Raw genomic sequence first — 19,825 nt, 5'->3', positions numbered from 1 at the left:
AAACCTTCATCTAAAGTGAGAATAGCAGCACAACTGGAAGAACATAATCAATGTCACTGAACTGTGCATGCAGAAATTTTTGAAATGGTGCATCTTTGGCTATTTTCACCAAAAAAAAAAAAAAAAGGTTGAGAACGGAAAGGGTTAACATGTCATGGGGTTGTTAACCAATATCATAAAACAATATATGTACTGACTGTTTAATGAGAAACTATTTGTTCTGTAAACCTTCACCTAAAGTACAATAAAAAAAAAAAAAGTACCTCAACTTTGTTAACAGTGGTTATGTTTAGGAAGAGGAACTTAGGGTGAGGAGATTCTATATTCTGTATATCCTTCAGAAGGTATGTATATGTGTATATGTACAGATATGTGTGTAACTGTGTGTATTCTTTTTACTTAAACATTAAAATTTTATTAATATATAAAGCCAAATCAGTATGACAGAAAACGTAGGTCTTCTATTCTTGATCTATCTGAAACTGTAATGTTTTTAATTTATAGACTTAATACATCAGCCATCCACTTACAGAAGGTTGTAATAAAATGACCATCTAAGAAAGGACTCTTTGTGGATAACACTTGGTTTAATGTTAAACGTGGCAAAGCCATCTCCTGTGGCTCCTAAAAGCCCCAGCTAAGCTTCCACTGGTAAAAGTTGGCCCACCTGGTCTCTTTAAGGTAAGGCTATGAAGATAACTATTCTTCCTTCCTCATAAAACCACTTGTGGGGAGGACAAATCAAATTCATTCAACAGACAAAGAGAACTGGGTCTTTTCCCATCATTACTAATACTCAAATGTCCTTACCACAGAGGAATGTTCAGATCTTCCAAAAACTACAAATGTCCTGTGTGTTAATTTCCCTAAATTTACTAAAAAAGTTTAAAAATTAAAAAGGACTCCAATGATTCAAAAAGGAAAAAGTACTTCAAAAGAGTTTTCCAGGAAAAACAGACTATTATTGAGTGGCATTTTCCATTCAGGATGAAGACCTCATTTCCAAAATTAGCACACCAAAATCATATCTTCACTTGATGAGGCAATTACAACTGTATGTTTACTTAAGAGGGAGGGGTGAACTTGGTAAACCATGAGATTTTAGAATTAAACAAACAAGCCTAATTTTGAGTTTCTTACCTAGTGCAGCATGATTTTCTTGCTCCTGGCTCTTTCCCAAAGAAGCCATCACTTTTGAATATGTATCAGCCCACCAAGGCTTATACTTCAAAACCTGTTCAATTGCCTCATCTTCAAAAAAGTCAGCTCTGGGGGAAAAAAAAAAAAAAAAAAAAAACATTGAACGGGCTTGTTATATAGGACTAGGCTGGTTTTCATTTTTAAAAAATTTTATCTCAACTCATCACATTCATACTACAAATAGAGGTTCTTAATTCAGAGTACATTTCAAGGAAAGACTAAGCACAGAATTTACTTTCTTCATGGTTACTAATCACAATATAACAAAAAGTAAGCATCTGACTAGAGGGATATTTGGCATGTCTGATCTCTTTAAATAGAAGGTACATAAGAGAGTAGAGCAGCTAAAGCGAATGGAAGCAATGATGAAGTAAAAGAGCTGAACAGAAGATTTCAAAGGGCAGCTCGAGAAGACAAAATAGAATATAATGAAATGTGCAAAGACCTGGAGTTAGAAAGCCAAAAGGGAAGAACGTGTTCGGCATTTCTCAAGCTGAAAGAACTGAAGAAAAAATTCAAGCCGCGATTTGCAGTTTTGAAGGATTCTATGGGCAAAATATTGAATGATGCAGGAAGCATCAAAAGCAGATAGAAGGAATTAAAGCCACCCGTTTTTGGTATTTTTTGTTATAGCAGCACTAGGAAACTAGAACAGTTTGCAAGTACCACAGATTTTGGTAAAGTCACAATAAAGGAAAGAACCTTTGAACTCTATCAGCAAAGAAAAATAAACACATGAGTACAAAATTTAGGATACTATATATCCACAAAGAGGCTAAAAGAGGACACACACACACATCATTTTTTATGTGCACACATATTTTCTACCAAAGTACAATCTGTTTTATTTAGCTATGCTAATCTGAACAGTTCCTTTTTTTTCCATGCCCAACTATTTTTTTTAATTGTTGTAGTTTAAATGAAGTTTACATTTCAAGTTAGTCTCCCACACAAAAATTTATACATACATTGTTATGTGACCCTGATTGCTCTCCCCTTACTGTGACAGCACACTGCTCCTTTCCACTTCTGACTCCCCATGTCCATTTAACCAGCTCCTAACCCTCTCTGCCTTCCCATCTCACCTCGGGACAGAAGCTGCCCGTTTAGTCTCTTGTGTCTACCTGAACTAAGCGGCAAACTCCTCACAAGTATCACTTTATGTCCTACGGTTCAGTCCAATCCCTGTCTGAAGAGTTGGCCTCAGAAACTGTTTTAGTTCTGGGCTGATAGAGAATCCAGGGGCCATGCTTTCCAGGGTTCCTCCAGTCTCAGTCAGACCATTAAGTTTGGTCTTCTTACTAGAATTTGAGTTCTGCACTTCTCCTTTCTATTGCTCCATCAGGGACTCTCTGTTGTGTTCCCTGTCAGGGCGGTCATTGGTGGTAGGCAGGCACCATCTAGTTCTTCTGGTCTCAGGCTGATGAAGTCTCTGGTTTATGTGGCCGTTTCTGTCTCTTGGGCTAATACTTCCCTTGTCTCTTTTGTGTTCTTCATTCTCCTTTACTCCAGGTGGCTGGGACCAATTGATGCATCTTAGATGGAACAGTTCCTTGATTTTAAACCATGGAGAGGGAAAAAAGCAGCCTTTGCAGAGAACACAAAACTAATTTCCCTCTACTTTACTTGTAGCTTTAACTAGGAAAATAACAGCTAGATTCAAAATATACCTCTTGGAGGACATATTCAGAAATTATGCTAAATTATTAGCATTCAAAGCAAGAAAGTAGTACTTTTAGGAAAAGAATGACAAAAAGTGTAACTTATGGTGAAAAATTCATCTACAGTAACATTTCAGTTAATTAGAAACTCAAGGAATTGGTTGTTTTGATTAATTGAATTTTCTAACTGACAGTTTTATGACCTTACATACTTTTTTTTAATTTCAACTAAAATGTTTAAATCTTTTGAAATTGGAAGGATTGCAGATAACTTACTGAATTCTTAATATGTGCCAGACCCTTGCTAAGTACTTTTTATCTATATTTCACTGAATCTTCATATCACCATGGAGAGGGTATTATTAATACCCTCGTTTACAAGGGTAGAAACTGAGACTCAGAAAAGTTATGTGTCTTTGCTAAGGTCAGAGAAACAGCAACAAGTGTGGCCAGAATTTGGACCCACTTGAGTCTTATTCCAGAATCCAAGCTCTTAACCAATATAAAAACTCCATGTTTCTACTTGAGGAAATAAATTACATATTGGGTTAAACTGAAGAGTTAAAATCTTGAAATGGTAATTCTCAATATCAATTTCTGTCAGGTGCATGAGGTATATGAGACTAGGATGAAGTAGTTGCTTTATAAACTAATCCCACCAAGAGTCCATTGTTCTATTAGCTCTCTCTTTCTTCTTAAAGGAAAACTTTTCTTAAATGAGGTTCGACTACAGACTTGCATCCACAAATCAGGAAGTGAACTTTTGCTAGTAAATGTGCTTCAAAAAAGATAAGCAATAAGAGTGGTGAAAATGCTAAATATGTGACTGACTTTGTACAACATTCCAAGCTCCCTGCACGGGGTGACATTGGTAACAAGACACTGGCAGTCCTGGCCCTCGTGGAACTTAGTCCCATGGGAGAGTCAAACAATTACAAGAAAGCATAATGCTATGATAGACAGCACAAGATTCTACAACAAAATAAAACTGGGGTGACGGGCCAGGTTCCTGGAGGAAGTGATATCCAAGTCAACAGTTAACCAGATTGAAAAAGGAGTGGGAGAGAGTATTCTGGGCTGAAAGAACAGTGTAGCAAAGGCTAGGGAACAAGAAGGTACACTGAAGAAAACATTAAAAAAAAAAAAAAGTTGAGAATAGCTGAAAATAATATACTGTGATGACCACACGCTTGTAAGCTTATAAGGCATGTTAAAAAATCTGGAAGATTTTTCATCCCTAAGAACTGAACACTTAATAGGTTTTACATAGGGTACTGACATCTGTGTGTTTTAGAAACATCACTCTCATTGCAGTTTGGAAAATGGTTTAAAAGGGCAACCCTAAAGGAACAGAACTAATGGTGGCCTAGACTCGACGGCATCTAACAACAACAACAGAACACTTTCGTGGCAGTGGACGTGGGGCACAACGCATGGACCTGATGTGTATTTAGAAGCGAGAATCCTCAGAATGTAGGGGTCAAGGGAGCTAGAGGAGTTGAGGCTGATGCCCAGGATTCTGGACAACTCAGTGGACAACAGAGCCCTTGTTGAGACAGGAACACAGGAACAGACAGGCACGGAGAGATAATGACTTCTGTCTCAAACGGGTTCAGTTTGAGGTACCCTTGTGGGACATATGAATAGAGATCTGTATATCCACTCGTATGTCCAGTTGGACATACAAGTCTGATGCTCAAGAGGGACAAGGGAGTCATAAGCCTCTGAACAGTTATTGAGCCCACGGAAGAGGACAGAATTACCCAGGTAAAACTGGTACCGTGACAGAAAAGGGCCTTGGACAATGGAGCACTGAGGCCATTTAAGGAGGGTAGAAGAAGAGCCCATTTAAAAAGATAGTGTCTCTTCTCTTTCCTCCAGGGGGGCCATGATGAAAACAAAAACAAACCGGCTTTGTAAAACGGTATCTCTACCAACTCCATCACCCCCTAAAAAAACTTCAAAAATGTTTAAGTTACTGTTTTGAGAAAAAGCTGATACCAGTGCCAGTAATCTAAATTGTGATGGTTTATTCTTTACATTGTTCATGAATTAAGAGCTTTATGAGCAAGATTTGAGCTTGACTAATGTGTTTTCAGTCACCTCATATGCACGCCAAAGTTGGACAATGGATAAGGAAGACCGAAGAATTGATGTATTTCAATTATGGTGTTGGCGAAGAATATTGAATATACCATGGACTGCCAGAAGAATGAACAAATCTGTCCTGGAAGAAGTACAGCCAGAATGCTCCTCAGAAGCAAGGACTTCATCTCACACATACTTTAGGCATGTTATCAAGAAGGATCAGTCCCTGGAGAAGGACATCATGGTTGGTAAAGTAGAGGGTCAGCGAAAAAGAGGAAGACCCTCGGTGAGGTGGACTGGCACAGTGGCTACAACAATGGGCTCAAGCACAACGATTGTGAGGATGCCACAGGACTGGGCACTGTTTTCTTCTGTTGTGCATGGTGTCGCTATGAGTCAGAATCACCTTGACAGCACTTAACAACTAACAACAATGTACTACTTTACAGAATAAATTATTTTCAAGTTCTTAATTGCCATTAATTCATCAAGCATTCACTGAATGCCCTCTACATGCGCCCTCTACAAGACTCCCTTCTACTCCCTCAAGGACCTCATAATGTAATGGAAACTGTGGACACAAATAATCAAACCAGTTGCCATCAAGTCGACTCCGACTCACGGTAACACCATGTGTCAGAGTAGAACTATGCTCGATAGGGTTTTTCAATGGCAAATTTTTTGGAAGTAGATTGCCAGCCCTTTCTTCCAAGGTGCCTCTGGGTGGACCTGAACTGCCAACCTTCAGGTTAGCAGACGAACGTGTTCACCATTTGCCCCATGCAGGGACTGCATGGACACAAATACAAAGCATTATAAAACAATGTGGGAAAAACAAGGTGAGCTATAACAAGGCAGGAGCAAAGAGCGCTTCCTACACCAGTTTGGGAGGAAGAGTGTGAGAGGGTGACTACTGAAGCCAGTCTTAAAGGATAAGTAAAAGTTATTTAGGCAAAGTGGGACAAGGGGAAGAACCAGCTGCCAAAGGAATATTGCCAGTAAAACAGAGCATACAAGAAGTGGTTTGGTATGGGTGGAGAAACACCAAAGTTCATTATTGCTGCAATATAAAATGTGCACAGGGGCTGAAAGAAGAGAGGCGACAGAGGCATGCAGGGTCCAGATCAAAGAGAACTTTCTGTGCTATGCTATGGGGATAGGAGCTATGCTGTAAGTAAAAGGAGAACCAAGTAAGGGTTTAAGCACATTTGCATTTTCCATACATAAGCCATCACACTGGTAGTTTTATGGTTGATGGGTGGAAGAAATCCAGGCTGGAGGTAGAGATACCAGTTGGGCAATTAGGAGACTGCTACAATAAGCCAGGCAAAGATGAGGAAGAGAAACTGAGTGAAGGAAATAATAAAGAGACAAATGGTACAATTTCAGGATTGATTGGATGTTATCTTAGTTATCTCGTGCTGCTATAACAGAAATACCACAAGTGGATAGCTATAACAAACAGAAATTTGTTCTCTCACAGTCTAGGAGGCTAGAAGTCCAAATTCAGGGCACCAGCTCCCAGGGAATGCTTTCTCTGACAGTTCTGGGGGAAGGTCCTTGTCATCAATCTTCCCCTGGTCTAGGAGCTTCTCAGTGCAGGGACCCTGGGTCCAAAGGATGTGTCCGCTCACAGTGCTTCTTTCTTGAGGGCATGAGGTCCCTCTCCTCTCTGCTCGCTTTTCTCTTTTATATCTCAAAAGAGACTGACTCAAGACACAACCTAATCCTGTAGATTGTATCCTGCCTCATTAACATAACTGCCTCTAATCCTGCCTCATTAACATCATAGAGATTAGGATTTATAACACCTAGGTAATTACATCAGATCACAAAATGGATGACAACCACACAATACTGGGAATCATGGCCTAGCCAAGTTAACACACATTTTAGGGGCATACAATTCAATCCATAACAGATGTGTAGGATAAGAAAGCAGAAGTCAAAGACAAATCCCCAGGTGCTAACCTGGGTGATGGTAGTGAAAAACGGGCATTCAACCAAATTAGAAAATTCAGGAAGACTTTACAGGTAAAATGGTTGAGTTCAATTCTGGACATGTCAAAATAGGGGAGTCAGTGGGATGCCCAGTCACTCTCTAAATCCTTAGCCTGCTCTTTCTTCATAGCACTCATCACAACAGAAATAGGGTCTATTTCCTCACTAGAACATAAGCTCCATGACAGCAGAGACCTTGTCATTCTCACTACACTGTCCTTGGTGCCTACAACACTGCCTGGCACACAGTTCATTCAAAGAAGTACTAGTTGAACAAATAAATGCATAAAAGAAAGGGTCAGTAAATCAAAGTTTATTCTACTGCCTTTTCCTACGTTTGGTGTTTTGATTAGAAAGGCACCTTGGAAGTACGTGATCCTCTTCCTTTCTTCATAATTACTACTTGTATTCTTGAGATGATCACCTCAATAAATCCAAAGGCTCTGTCAGTATACCACCTTCTTTAACAGATTTATAGAAATGAAAAATCACCACATCTTAAAATGGTACCCTCAACGGTATATTATCATTTTTGTCACTTTTCTTATTTCACAGATAATTTCGAATGCTGACTAAATTCTTCTACTACTTCTTCCCAAAGAAACAGGTGTGATTTTATGAATTGGTTAGGGTAAAACAAAATACACCATTTAAAAAAAAACAATTTGCTTGGAAAGAAAAAAAAAAAACCCTCTCAGTAAGAGAAATATGAAAGCTTGGTTATCATAAGCAAAAGAGGAAGGATTATTACGGGATGTTTCAAGATGCCTCCAACATATTTTGGTGTAAAAATAAAACCCAAAAGGAACTATAAATGGCAAGAAATGGACAATCAATAAACAATAAATGTTTATGAATCATCTATTATATGCCCAGCATTCTGCTGAGCTGCAGAATATACCACCCCTCCCCACCAATAAAAATCATTCATTTTATATTAGAGGATTTTTAAAATAATTATAATAATCCTTGAGGGGAGACTGTGACGTCTCTCACTGGCCATTTGAAATGTGTAAATTTTTCTATACACTTTACCTCCCTAACTGTGTCCTGCTCAGGCTAAAATTAATATTAGTTTTTTTTAAGCAAAACAAAAAACAAAAAAACCTGACAGCATGAGGAGATATCTTGACTTGTAAGAAGTCAAATAACTTAAAAATCTATAATATATTGCATTAATGTAATATGTAGTATGTATTATATATGGCTATTCCATTTATATATGTAAATGCATTACACATACAATTTATTATTTGCATTGCAGATTATAAAGAATTTAACATAAACCTTTTTCCTCCACTGTACTAACCACTAACAACAAAAAAGCTTTGAGCGAAAACAAAATTTTTAATTGAAAATTTAGAACTTTACTGGCGCTTCATTTACTATTAACACATTTGGGTGAGTCAGTCCGCTAATATCAATAGTGAGTAATGAGTAACACAAAAATTACAGTTAGCCAAAGTCTTACTGCTACCAGAAAAAGTCACAAAGAACCTTTACCTCATGACTCCACTTTCCTGATTTAGCCCGTGACTAAATGTAAACCACTCGTGTAAGAAGAACTATTCCTTCAGAAATGGAAAGAACATGTCATGCACACTATTAAAGAAAATGAGCTTCTGGATAAAGAAACACAGAAGATGGAGAAAAATAAGGCTACTTAGAATATCACACTTCCAACTATAAATTCCAAATTCCTAATTCTCTCAGGCCACGCAGTTACTCTTCTAGTTTTAAAAGAGAAAGTAGTTCTTCTAATTAAGCTCCCTCCCACTTGAAATTTCAGCCTTGTAAAGCTCATTCTGTTTTTATGCTTGCCTCAGAAATACGCTGACAATGAAATTTCCACTTCAAATATTCACTATGATTTTAAATGGGTTTCTTCAAATTGCTCTTCAGGGGACCTCTGAAACCACAATTGGAGAGATAAAGCTAATTAGAAATGGCAATGTAAATGGAGTGGAATCTCTCAGATGTCCTCCAAAATATAACATACCCTGCTCTTAGCCAGTTTCCCTTAGGATGTTGAACAGTTCCACCATTTATCACCACACATCACTCAATGCATTTGCACATCACAGGATATATTTCTAACATTCCAATTAGTATCCTACTGTGTCACAGAAGACGGAATGTTAACCAAAAGAGCAACAGCAGTTAAACTTAAATAGTACGCATGAAAAGGACATACAAGATAACAGATGGGGAAACTCTTCAAGTCCTGGCCAAGCCCCTTAGTAGTGGTGTGAAGTTAGGCAAGTCCCTTATCCTCCTTTCCTCCTCTGCTGTGAAAACTAAAATAAATAATCACATGAGAGCTCTTGATAAGCAGAAAGAACTATACAAATATAAAGAGATATGACTGTTATGGCTGCATCTAACAGTGGAGAAATTGTTGGCCCAGCGCTTGGAAAGAACAATAATTGAGGTCCTACATCAACATGGGACACCCACTCTCCACATATCTTAAGGGAGCCAAGTATCTACAGAGACCAGGTGACAACTGCCTCCTTGGAAGATGTGCTGTTATCCCTGCCAATGAGAGACATCATAATCTCCCCTTGATTGATAATTTACCTGTCCATTAATTAGTTAAGCCTCTTAAGCAAACATAAGCCTAGCAGAGATACATCCCACCACCCGTCTGTCAGTTTGTCATACTGGGGTGGCTTGAGTGTTGCTGTGATGCTGGAAGCTATGCCGCCAGTATTTCAAGTACCAGCAGGGTCACCCATACTGGACAGGTTTCAGCGGAGCTCCCAGACTAAGACAGACTAGGAAGAAAGGCCTGGTGATCTACTTTAGAAAATTAGCCAACAGAAACCTTATGGATCACAACAGAACACTGTCCGACTTGCTTGCTTTGGACACATCATTGGTAGAGATCCATCTCTGGAGGAGGACATAATGTTTGGTGAAGTAGAGGGCCAGTGAGGGTGAGCGAGAGCCTTAGTGAGATGGACTGGCACCATAGCCAACAAAATGGACTCGAACACGTCAGTAATCATGAGGATGATACAGGACCAGGCAGTGTTCTGTTCTGTTGTACATAAGGTCACCATGAGTCGGAGTCAGCTTGATAGCAGTTATCGCTCTCTATCTGGAGACGCATCATGGCTAAAGACACAATTAATGCAGGAACACAGGAAAATACAACAAAACTTATTAGATTTTGTTTAAACTCTACCACGAACAGTAATTGTTCACCTGAAACGAATCCTTGATTACAGACGCTAATGTTAGTGCTTGAGTTAGGAAGACCCAGGATCAGCCAAGAAATGCAGTACCTACAGATTTAAATTCTTAAAGAAATTGAAACATTTCATTTAATCATTCATCAAGACAGAAAGGCTACTAAAAAGAAGTATAAATATTCTTAGGAGTTTAGTGTTCTATTTTTCAGGCTAGCAAGTATAAAACTCAGAGAAATATGTTCAACGAGTTCTGTTGCTGGGAAGGACAAGTGTGAAGTAATAGCTTACAATGTCACACAGATACAACGGCTGTAGGTTCGTTAGAATGTCAATGAAGGCTCTGTGCCATCATTAATTCCTAGAATTCCAAAAGCACATACATAGAATAGTTAAAATGACACTCAGTTTTTTAAAAAAGAAATTTCAAGCAAATTATTTAATCCTCAAAACACTCAATACTCACAGGTAATGATCAGGATCAAACTTGGCCAGCTCGGCAGCCAGGCGTTTCTGTCTTCGTTCAGCTGCAGGAATAGAATCTGGATCCTTAATATCAATAACTTCACTCAATTCATCCTAAGAACACCCAGAAAAGAAAGAATCATCACTAGCATCTACTTGAGTATTTAAAAACCAAATTTTGTACAAAATGCCAAAACATGAGGAAAATCTAATTGATCAGTAAGCCATGATACTATCTACAGCATTTAGATTCAAATCCAGCAAACGTTTGGTAAGCACCTATACTTGCCAGGCCCTGTTGGAAGCTTTCAGATAAATTGTCTCATTTAATCCTTATAACAAACAAACTGATTAGCACGTATTAATGCTATAAAAGTTTAACACCAAAAACAGACTAGAGTAAACCCTTACAAGCAAGCAGGAGCATTTCGTTCTCTATCCATTCCCCACTTACCCCTGGAGATTTGAAAGTTATTAAAGACAGAATGGTCTGAATATCAGACATCTACACACAGGCTTTCCTTTTGTTTCTTCCTATCCAAAAAACAACCAAACCCATTGCCGCTGAGTCGATTCTGACTCACAGTGACCCCTGTAGCACAGAGTAGAACTGCCCCATAGGGTTGCCACGGAGCGGCTGGTGGATTCGAACTGCCAGCCTTTTGGTTAGCAGCCGAGCTCTTAACCACTGCGCTACCAGGGCCCTTCAAATAAGAATTACCATGTAAGACTACATACACAAAACCGCGTACATGCTGCTTTATGAGCAGATTTAAGGATTTTCAAGGGCAATTTTGATGCATGTGACTTTCCATTTGAAAATTATAAAACAATCTAATTAATATTCAACTCTACTGAAATTGTGTTTACCAACAGGTACACATAATGATATGTAACACGTTTCCTAAGCCAAATCCTACACAATACACGTACATTAGGAAAACTGCCTAGAAAACCCCATGATCTTTATTTTTTTGATCACAATTATGAAGTAAAGAAACCTTACACAGTGCAAAAAATTCCTAATAACTATACTTTTTTTTTCCCTTTCTTCAACTCCCACTCCTACCACCAACCCCCAAGCAAAGCAAGTACAAAAACTGGAAGAAGCTTAAAGAATATTAACTGGAAAGAAATCAAGAGAAGTAACTTGGTAAAGTTGTGGAGATAAACTGGAAGGACAGATTTGTAAAAGGAATTCAAGCTCACGCCTACCTGTTGTTGTTAGCTGTCATCAAAGTAGGCCCTGACTCATGACAACTCCACTTCCATTGGCTGATTTTTAGAAGTAGATCACCAGGCCTTTCTTCCTTGTCTATCTTAGCCTGGAAGCTCCGCTGGAACCTGTTCAGCATTCAGCAACACACAAACTACCACTGACAGACGTGTGGTGGCTGTACATGAGGTGCACAGGGAACCCAGGTCTCTGGCAAGGAGGGTGAGAATTCTACCACTGCACCACCACTGCCTCATTGCATGCCTCATACCAACAACAACAAAACCCAAACCCACTGCCGTCAAGCGGACTCTGACTCATAGCGACCATACAGGACAGAGTAGGGTTTCCAGGGAGCAGCTGGTGGATTTGAATGCTGACCTTTTGGTTAGCAGATGAGCTCTTAACCACTATGCCACCAGGGCTGCTGAATGTAAACCACTACAATGAAAGTGGTCTCACAAGTTTCTCCCCTTTGCCAGGTGCAGTCTTACCACCTTTCTATCACTTGTTTTAGAGGAAAATACTTTAGTTCTCCTTTCTGACAGGTAACCACCTTACACAGGTTCCAGCTTTCGCAGGTTTTACTGGATTAGCAATATTTAATCTAAGCACATTCTGATACAATGAAAGGATCCAGGGGCCTTTTCCCACACAAGGAAAATTCCCGTATAATGACACAAAAGACCCACATACTTTCCACTTTTATCTTCTTTTATTAGCATTTAGTGAACAGTAAGATTTGTTGGACCAATGAGGACCCTCCTGACTGTCATTACTGAAACCTGTAAGTGATTGTTGAGAAAGACAATTCAAAATGTAGGATTACGGAGTTTTAGCAGTTTCTAGCCAATCTGTGAAAAGGTGAAGCTTTCAATGGTTTTGCCCATTTGTAATGTGAATATATACTGATGACTCTGTAACTTAGTTCCTCGGACTGGGGCAGACATGACTCTAGCAGCATACTTGTCCGTTTTCCCACTTCTGTCTGTTCTGTAATATTCTTTGGATTCAGGCAGACATGGTTCTGGCAGCATGCTTGTTCATTTCCTGCTTTTGCCTCTGTGAATGTGAGCCAAATAAAACTTTCTTTTTGCTTTACTAAAAAAAAAAATCTTGCATAATGAAAAAAAATTATCTTAGCCTAACCAGAATCCATTAAGTTCAAGTAACACAGTGAAACCTGTGAGAAACGAAACTCAATGGAACTGCCTTGTTTTTCCAGGTCTCACAAGTTTCTCCCCTTTGCCAGGTGCAGTCTTACCACCTTTCTATCGCTTGTTTTAGAGGAAAATATTTTAGTTTTCCTTTCTGACAGGTATCCGCCTTACACAGGTTCCAGCTTTTGCAGGTTTTACTGGGTTAGCAATATTTAATCTAAGCACATTCTGATACAATGAAAGGATCCAGGGGCCTTTTTGGGTATCACTGGAACATTCAGAACATCTTAATACTGCTAAGTACAAACATTCTGGGCAAAAAATAGATTACTGGCTGTTCCCAAATGCATAAAAATTTACATTCCAAAAGTTCCTTTGCAATTCACTTTTTGGAGACTTAGAATATACTTTCCTATAGAAATACTATTATAAATAGCAGAGTCTCAGGGCAATCCATGAGTTATTCAATTCATAATGTACTTAAAATGGAGTACTGATGATACAAAGAACTTAATAAGCATGCAGTAATGTTTCCATGGGAAAATACTTTCAGAGTTCCAATGCAGTCCACCAGAAGTAACTCCTTCCTGTGCAATGCAAACTGGACTCTTCCCCTCTTGCCCTACTTCCTCACCTGCCTGAAAGCAGCTCCTCCGGCCAGAGCTGGCAAGAGGGCTTCCATGAGGACCTTGGTGGAGGGGAGGGTTGTAACGTATCCACAGGACTTACCTCATGGTAGCTGAGTAACTGCGAGAGCCATTTGCCTCCCCTGGACACCAAGTCGCTCTCCCCAGCACCCTAGAGTCACCCCTTTCTTTCCTTCTTCTGGCCCTAAGGAGTTCCCTGAACCCCACCCTGCCCCCTACACTTCTGAAGACAGCCTGATAAAGTAGAAAAAGAATGACTTCGGAGTTAGACAAGGAGTCCCTAGGTGGTGCAGATGGTTAAGGCACTCAGCTGCTGGTAGAAAAAACTGGTGGTTTGAGTCTACCCAGCGGTGCCTTAGAAGAAGGGCCTGATGGTGTACTTCCAAAAAATCAGCCACTGAAAACCCTATGGAGCACAGTTCTACTTCGACACGCATAGGGTCACCACAAGTTAGGATCAACTCAACAGTAACTGGCTAGAGTTAGACAAGCCTGGACTTAAATCCCAGGTCCAGTCTAACTGTGTAACCTCCCTGAACCCCAGATTCCTTACTGTAACATAAGTCTAGCGACACCTCCATGAAGGGCTGTGTATTAGTTTCCCACTGCTGTGATAACAAATTACCACAAACTTAGTGCTTTAAAACAACACAAATTTACTGTCTTACAATTCTGGAGTCAAAAGTCCAAAGTTAGTGTCAGTGGGCTGTGTTCCTTCCTAGAGGCCCTAGGCAGAATCCATTTCCTTGCCTTTTCCAGCTTCTAGAAGCTGACCATATTCCTTAGCTTGCAGCCCCGCATCACGCTGTCTTTCTCCCTCAGCCTCCATCATCACATCACTTTCTCTCTGTTCACTTTGACCCTCCTGTCTCCCTCTTATAAGGACCCTTATGATACTGGGCCCACCTGGGTAATCTAGGATACTCTCCCCATCTCAACATCCTTAACTTACACCTGCATAGCTCCCTGTGCCAGGTAAGGTAATCTGTTCATAGGTTCCAGGGATTATGTACACACATTTTTGGAGAGCCATATTCTGTCTACCACAGGCTGTAGTGAGAATCAAATGAGATAATTCAGGTTTAAGGCATCAAGCACAGGGCTTGGTAAATTCAATAGTGCTGGTTTCCTTTCTCTGTTTCCTATTCAACTGCCACTCTGTTACTCCCTGGGTGACTTCCCACTGAGAGCACTTAACCTCCCCAGCTTTGCTTTCTTCACTTGCTAGTAGTAATAACAAGAAATAAATGGAGATTAAAGTGTTCTGCTTCACGTAATCACCTGGACCAGACACAAGGTCAACAACAGGGAGTAATCTGTGAGCCTTTGTAGATGATGTTACATTTCAGACAATGAATGGACTGTACCGAGAATGAACCCAGGCTCTTACCACAGCTCAAGCCCTGCACAGGGAACGTAAACAGATACTTGTTCACCCGTGTTCACTGCAGCACTGCTCACAGTACGCAAAAAGGGGAAACAGCCCAAATGCCCATCAATAGAAGAAAGGATAAACAAAATGTGGTACAAACATACAATGGAATACTACTCAGCCATGAAGAGAAATGAGGTCCTGATGTAGGCATACAACATGGAGAAACCCTGAAAACATTATGCTGGGTAGAAAGAGTCAATCACAAAAGGACAGATGTTGCATGATCCCTCTCATATAAAACATCTAGAATAGGCAAGTGCATAGAGACCAAAGTTTATTAGTGGTTACCAGGGGTGGGAGGGGAGGAGGAGGAAGACACATCGCTTAGGGGACAACTAAGCTTTGGTTAAAGTGATGGAGACATTTGTGAACAGTTCACGGTGATGTTTGAACAACATGATGAACATATTTAATGTCACTGAACTATACATGTGAAGACTGTTGAAATGGCAAACGTCTTGTTACCAATATATTTACCAAAAAAAAAAAAAAAACCTCTATGCTAATAAAAAGGAGCCCAGGTCTGCTTCCTTAAGATTACAGCCTTGGAAACCCTGTGGGGCAGTTCTGCTCTGTCTCAGAGGGTCACTATGAGTTGGAATCCACTCGATGGCAATGGGTTTGGTATGGGTTGGGGATGGTAAAGGAGCCCTGGTGGCGCAGTGGTTAAGTGTCCAGCTGCCAACTGAAAGGTGGGCAGTTCAAACCCACCAGCCGCTCCAGAGGAGAAAGATGTGGCAGTCTGCTTCCGTAAAGATTTACATCCTTGGAAACGCTATGGGACAGTTCTACTCTGTCCTAAAGGGTCACTATGAGTCAGATCAACTCGTTGGCAAGGCGTTTGGTTTGGGGTTTATGCTAATAAACGAAACCAGACACACATACACACACAAAATAAAAGCCCTGCATGAACTAGAGCTTGTCCTCCTCCTGACTCAGACACTCGAGCCACACACTGAACTTCTTTCCATTTCTTGAACACACCAATTCAGTCCCAGCTCCGAGCCTCTGCACTGACAGTACCCTCTCACCATTTAGGATTCAGTGCAATGTCACCTCCTCTAAGGGCCCTTCTCTGGGCCTCCTAGCCGAAGGAGTACCCCCAGTCTCTCACATCACCCGTTTTCCTTCACTTGTCACTGTCTGAATTATTTTGTTTACGTGATTACCATCTGTCTCCCCAGCATAATATGGGTTCCATGAGGGTGGGGGTGTCCTCTTCTTCCCCACTGTATCCCCAGCACTGTGCCCAGCCTTCAGTATGAAATCATGCATTCAGCAAATAGTGGCTGAGGGCCTACTATGTGCTAGGCACTGTTCTGGGTGCTGGAGATCCAATAATAAACATACAGACAAGGCCCCTGCTCTGCGATAATGAGAAATAAACAATGAGGACGCAGCTGTCCTTCCTTTCGACCTCCTCTCCCCCTTGCCTCCAGACTCAGGGCCTTCCCGTAGAGTTGTGTAAGTTGTACACAGCAGACTGGGAACATCGCCCCACCCTCTGGCTTGTACCAGGCACAGCCATACACAGTGCCCTGGTCAACGTGGACCCTAAAGTGAAACTGGAACAAATGGAAACGCAAAGCTAGCCTGGGGTGCAGGACTCGGTCTAAGGCATCAACTAAGCAAAGGGAAGGAAGCAAAGAGGAAGAGAAATGTTAAAGTTCCACAACAGGAAGAAAGTGATTTCTTTTTAAAGCATTGTTATAGCTACTAGTTATTATAGTTATTTAAAGATGGGCATTCCAAAGTAAAAGTCATGCGGGATTTAAATCAGGTTTATGCAAGTTTAGGCAGCAATGGTGGTTTGGTAGCAGAATTTTTACCTCCCATGCAGGAGACAAGGAGCCCTGGTGGCACAATGGTTAAGTGCGGGGCTGCTAACTAAAACGTTGGTGGTTCAAACCCACCAGCCGCTGCATGGAAGAAAAGACCTGGCAATCTGTTCCTGTAAAGATTACAGCCTAGGAGACCCTATGGGACAGTTCTACTCTGTCCTATAGGGTTGCTATGAGTCAGAATTGACTCACCAGCACCCAACAACAACAATATACAGGAGATCCAGGTTTGATTCCCGGACAATGCATGTCATGCACAGCCACCAGCTGTCTGTGAGTTGGGGCTTGTGTGTTGCTATGCTGCTAAACAGGTTTCTGCGGAGCTTCCAGCCTAACAGGGACAAGGAAGAAGGGCCTGGAGATCTACTTCTGAAAATCAGCCCATGAAAAAACCCTGCGTATCACAACAGTCCAATCCACAGCTGATCATGGGGATAGCACAGGACTAGGCAGCATTTTGTTGTGTTGTGCATGGGGTCACCACAAGACAGGGCTGACTCCACAGCAGATAACAGCAGCAGCAACAACAAGAAGGCATAGATAAGGCAGAGACTGTCCAGAGAGAAGAGGAAGGACTATGTGCATATCTGGCCAGTGGGTCTCCTGGAAACAACGGCCTCAGGTCTCCTGATGCAATGGAGGGAGAAGAGGGCCAGCAAGCCAGACATCCTGTGGCTGCTGGCAGCAGTGGTCCCAGGAGCTTGCTGGGTTGGCGCCCAGAGACTCCAGGATTATTGCTGCTGGCAGCCACAGCCACCAGTAGTTTGCTGTAAAGCCCTGACTTTCAGCAGCCAGGGCAGTCTTCCAAGGCACCCTGGCGGTTGGCAGTAATTTCAAAACGGAAAGAGTGTGTGTGTGTGTGCGCGCGTGTGTGTGTGTGTGTTGGGGGGCGGTGGGGGAAGGGGACTCAAAGAGAATTTGTTTCAGCAAAAATATTTTTATTTTCTTCTCATAATCAGTATACAATACTAAAGTTACAGAAGCAAATCCTGTGTAAAAGGTTGAAGGGGAAAAAGGTATGAAAGGCTATACTCACCCACATAAAGAGTTATATTATTTAATTAAGATAACTGTGAATTAGAATTATGAATGATTTTTACTTCCTTTTTTATATATTTTTACGATGAATATGTATTGCTTTTATCATCAGATAATATAAAGCTATTTTTCATTTAGGGGGAAAAAAAGAGGCTGTAAAAATATTAATAAAATATGAGCAGTCAACGGAAGTTTATGGATATTATCTTATCCAAAAGCAGAACTACAGAAACTCTATACTTGTGAGAAAACACTAGTTGAGAAAATGCTGAAGTTTTTTAAATACATTATTTTAAATTAGAAGTGATTTCCCAAAGGTCTTATTTAAACAATAATTATTACAATTTCTTCCAACTGTACTAGTTGTCTTTTAGTCAGTTCCAACTCATGGCAATTCCATGTGTGTCAGAGTAGAACTGTGCTCCATAGGGTTTTCAATGGCTCATTTTTTCTAAGCAGATCACCACGGCTTTCTTCCGAGGAGCCTCTGGGTGGATTCAAACCTCCAGCCTTTCAGTTAGCAGTCGCATGCGTTAACCATTTGCACTACCCAGAGACACAGAAGAGTCGTGTTGCTAATCTTGTCATATTGTTAATGCTCAGTGAGTTTTTAGCCACACGGTATGACTGTCACAATACAGTAGTTGTAAAAGAACACTACAAGTAATATCAATTATGCAAGTTTTTTTCTGGCAATATCTCATAAACTATAGCTACCTTAATACCCCAAGGAGGGCGTCCTTTCATGCTCAGCATCTTGGTTTACATATGCTTTTCAAAAGTTCTGATAATCTCCTAGTTGTCATGAAGGACACTACAGACCTCAAATTTAATATAAAAAATGCAATTTTCTTTAAAGACTACATATGTGTACTGGTTTTTCCACTAGGAAAACGTGCAGGTGTAATAGTAATGATGCCATAATGGAATAGCAGTGTTGAGGTGATGCATGCAAAGTGCTCAGCATAGTGCCCGGCACAGGGATGCACTCGGTAACTGTGAGCTGCTGCTGCTGCTGCTGCTGCTGCTGCTGCAGCTACAAACCCTGCAGGTCCATACGATTATCCAAACCCCGGGAGCAAAATGAGCTTCAGAATTCAGACTCTTGCAGAGCTTACAAAAGTAATATATTTTATTTAAACCCTCTCAGAAGTCTGGGGCAGCACCCCATATTCAAATACATCAATAGTTCCATAGCAAAATTTTTTAATATGCAAGCTAAGTAGGATTTAAAAAAAAAAAAGACTCACATCAGTTTAGACCAGGCTTTGCCAGCAAATTAAACATTAAAAAACTTACTGTTTTCAGAACTTTTTGGGATCCCAGGACTGCACACGTGGGGTCAGGAACCTGCACTGCTTACTGCCAGTATTTCTATCTGCATTACCCCTTAGAGTTTCTCACATGCACAGCTTTACTTTTTCCTACATTAAGGGTATTATGCATTCAGATTGTTTTAGAAAGGCAAATGTTCATTCATTTAAATTTGAAAGAACAGCTCAATGATTTTAAGCAATCTAGCTCAATGCTCAGGAATAATAAATACTAAATTCAGTGGTTCTTTTCTGATGGAGAAAGAGAGAGATGCAATCAGGAAAGGATACACAGGTATACTTCAACTATACTGGTGATGTTTTATTTTTTAAGCTGAGTGACAGCTATCTAGGTATTTGGTGTATTAATTAATATATGCAAAAATATATAAAGAATATTTCATAATACCCTTTTTTAAAAAAGCTAAACTACATATTTAGTGAACACTTTCAACACAAGTACAAGAATTTTTGATCTAACAGGGACTTGGCTTGGCTCACTTCATGGCATTCTGCATCTTATCAGCAACCAGTCAGAAACCCTCAAGAGGATCTTCTCTAAACAC

The 19,825-nt window shown here is 40.5% G+C and overlaps 1 protein-coding gene across 2 annotated transcripts in view; it reads right to left on the bottom strand.

The window, feature by feature from the left end:
- Nucleotides 1-19,825, bottom strand: part of SHQ1 (SHQ1, H/ACA ribonucleoprotein assembly factor) — a 128,495-nt gene that overhangs the window by 99,608 nt on the left and 9,062 nt on the right. For both annotated transcript variants that reach the window (XM_004372703.2, XM_023727920.1), the window contains exons 5-6: nucleotides 10,611-10,723; nucleotides 1,141-1,268 (exon numbers count right to left, since the gene is read on the bottom strand). In XM_004372703.2, coding sequence (XP_004372760.1) covers nucleotides 1,141-1,268; nucleotides 10,611-10,723 — 241 coding nt within the window. The remainder of the gene's footprint in view (nucleotides 1-1,140; nucleotides 1,269-10,610; nucleotides 10,724-19,825) is intronic.

This window comes from Trichechus manatus, unplaced genomic scaffold (assembly GCF_000243295.1).
Source record: "Trichechus manatus latirostris isolate Lorelei unplaced genomic scaffold, TriManLat1.0 scaffold00020, whole genome shotgun sequence".
Classification (NCBI taxonomy): Eukaryota; Metazoa; Chordata; class Mammalia; order Sirenia; family Trichechidae; genus Trichechus; species Trichechus manatus.
This window is presented reverse-complemented; position numbering and strand designations above follow the sequence as displayed.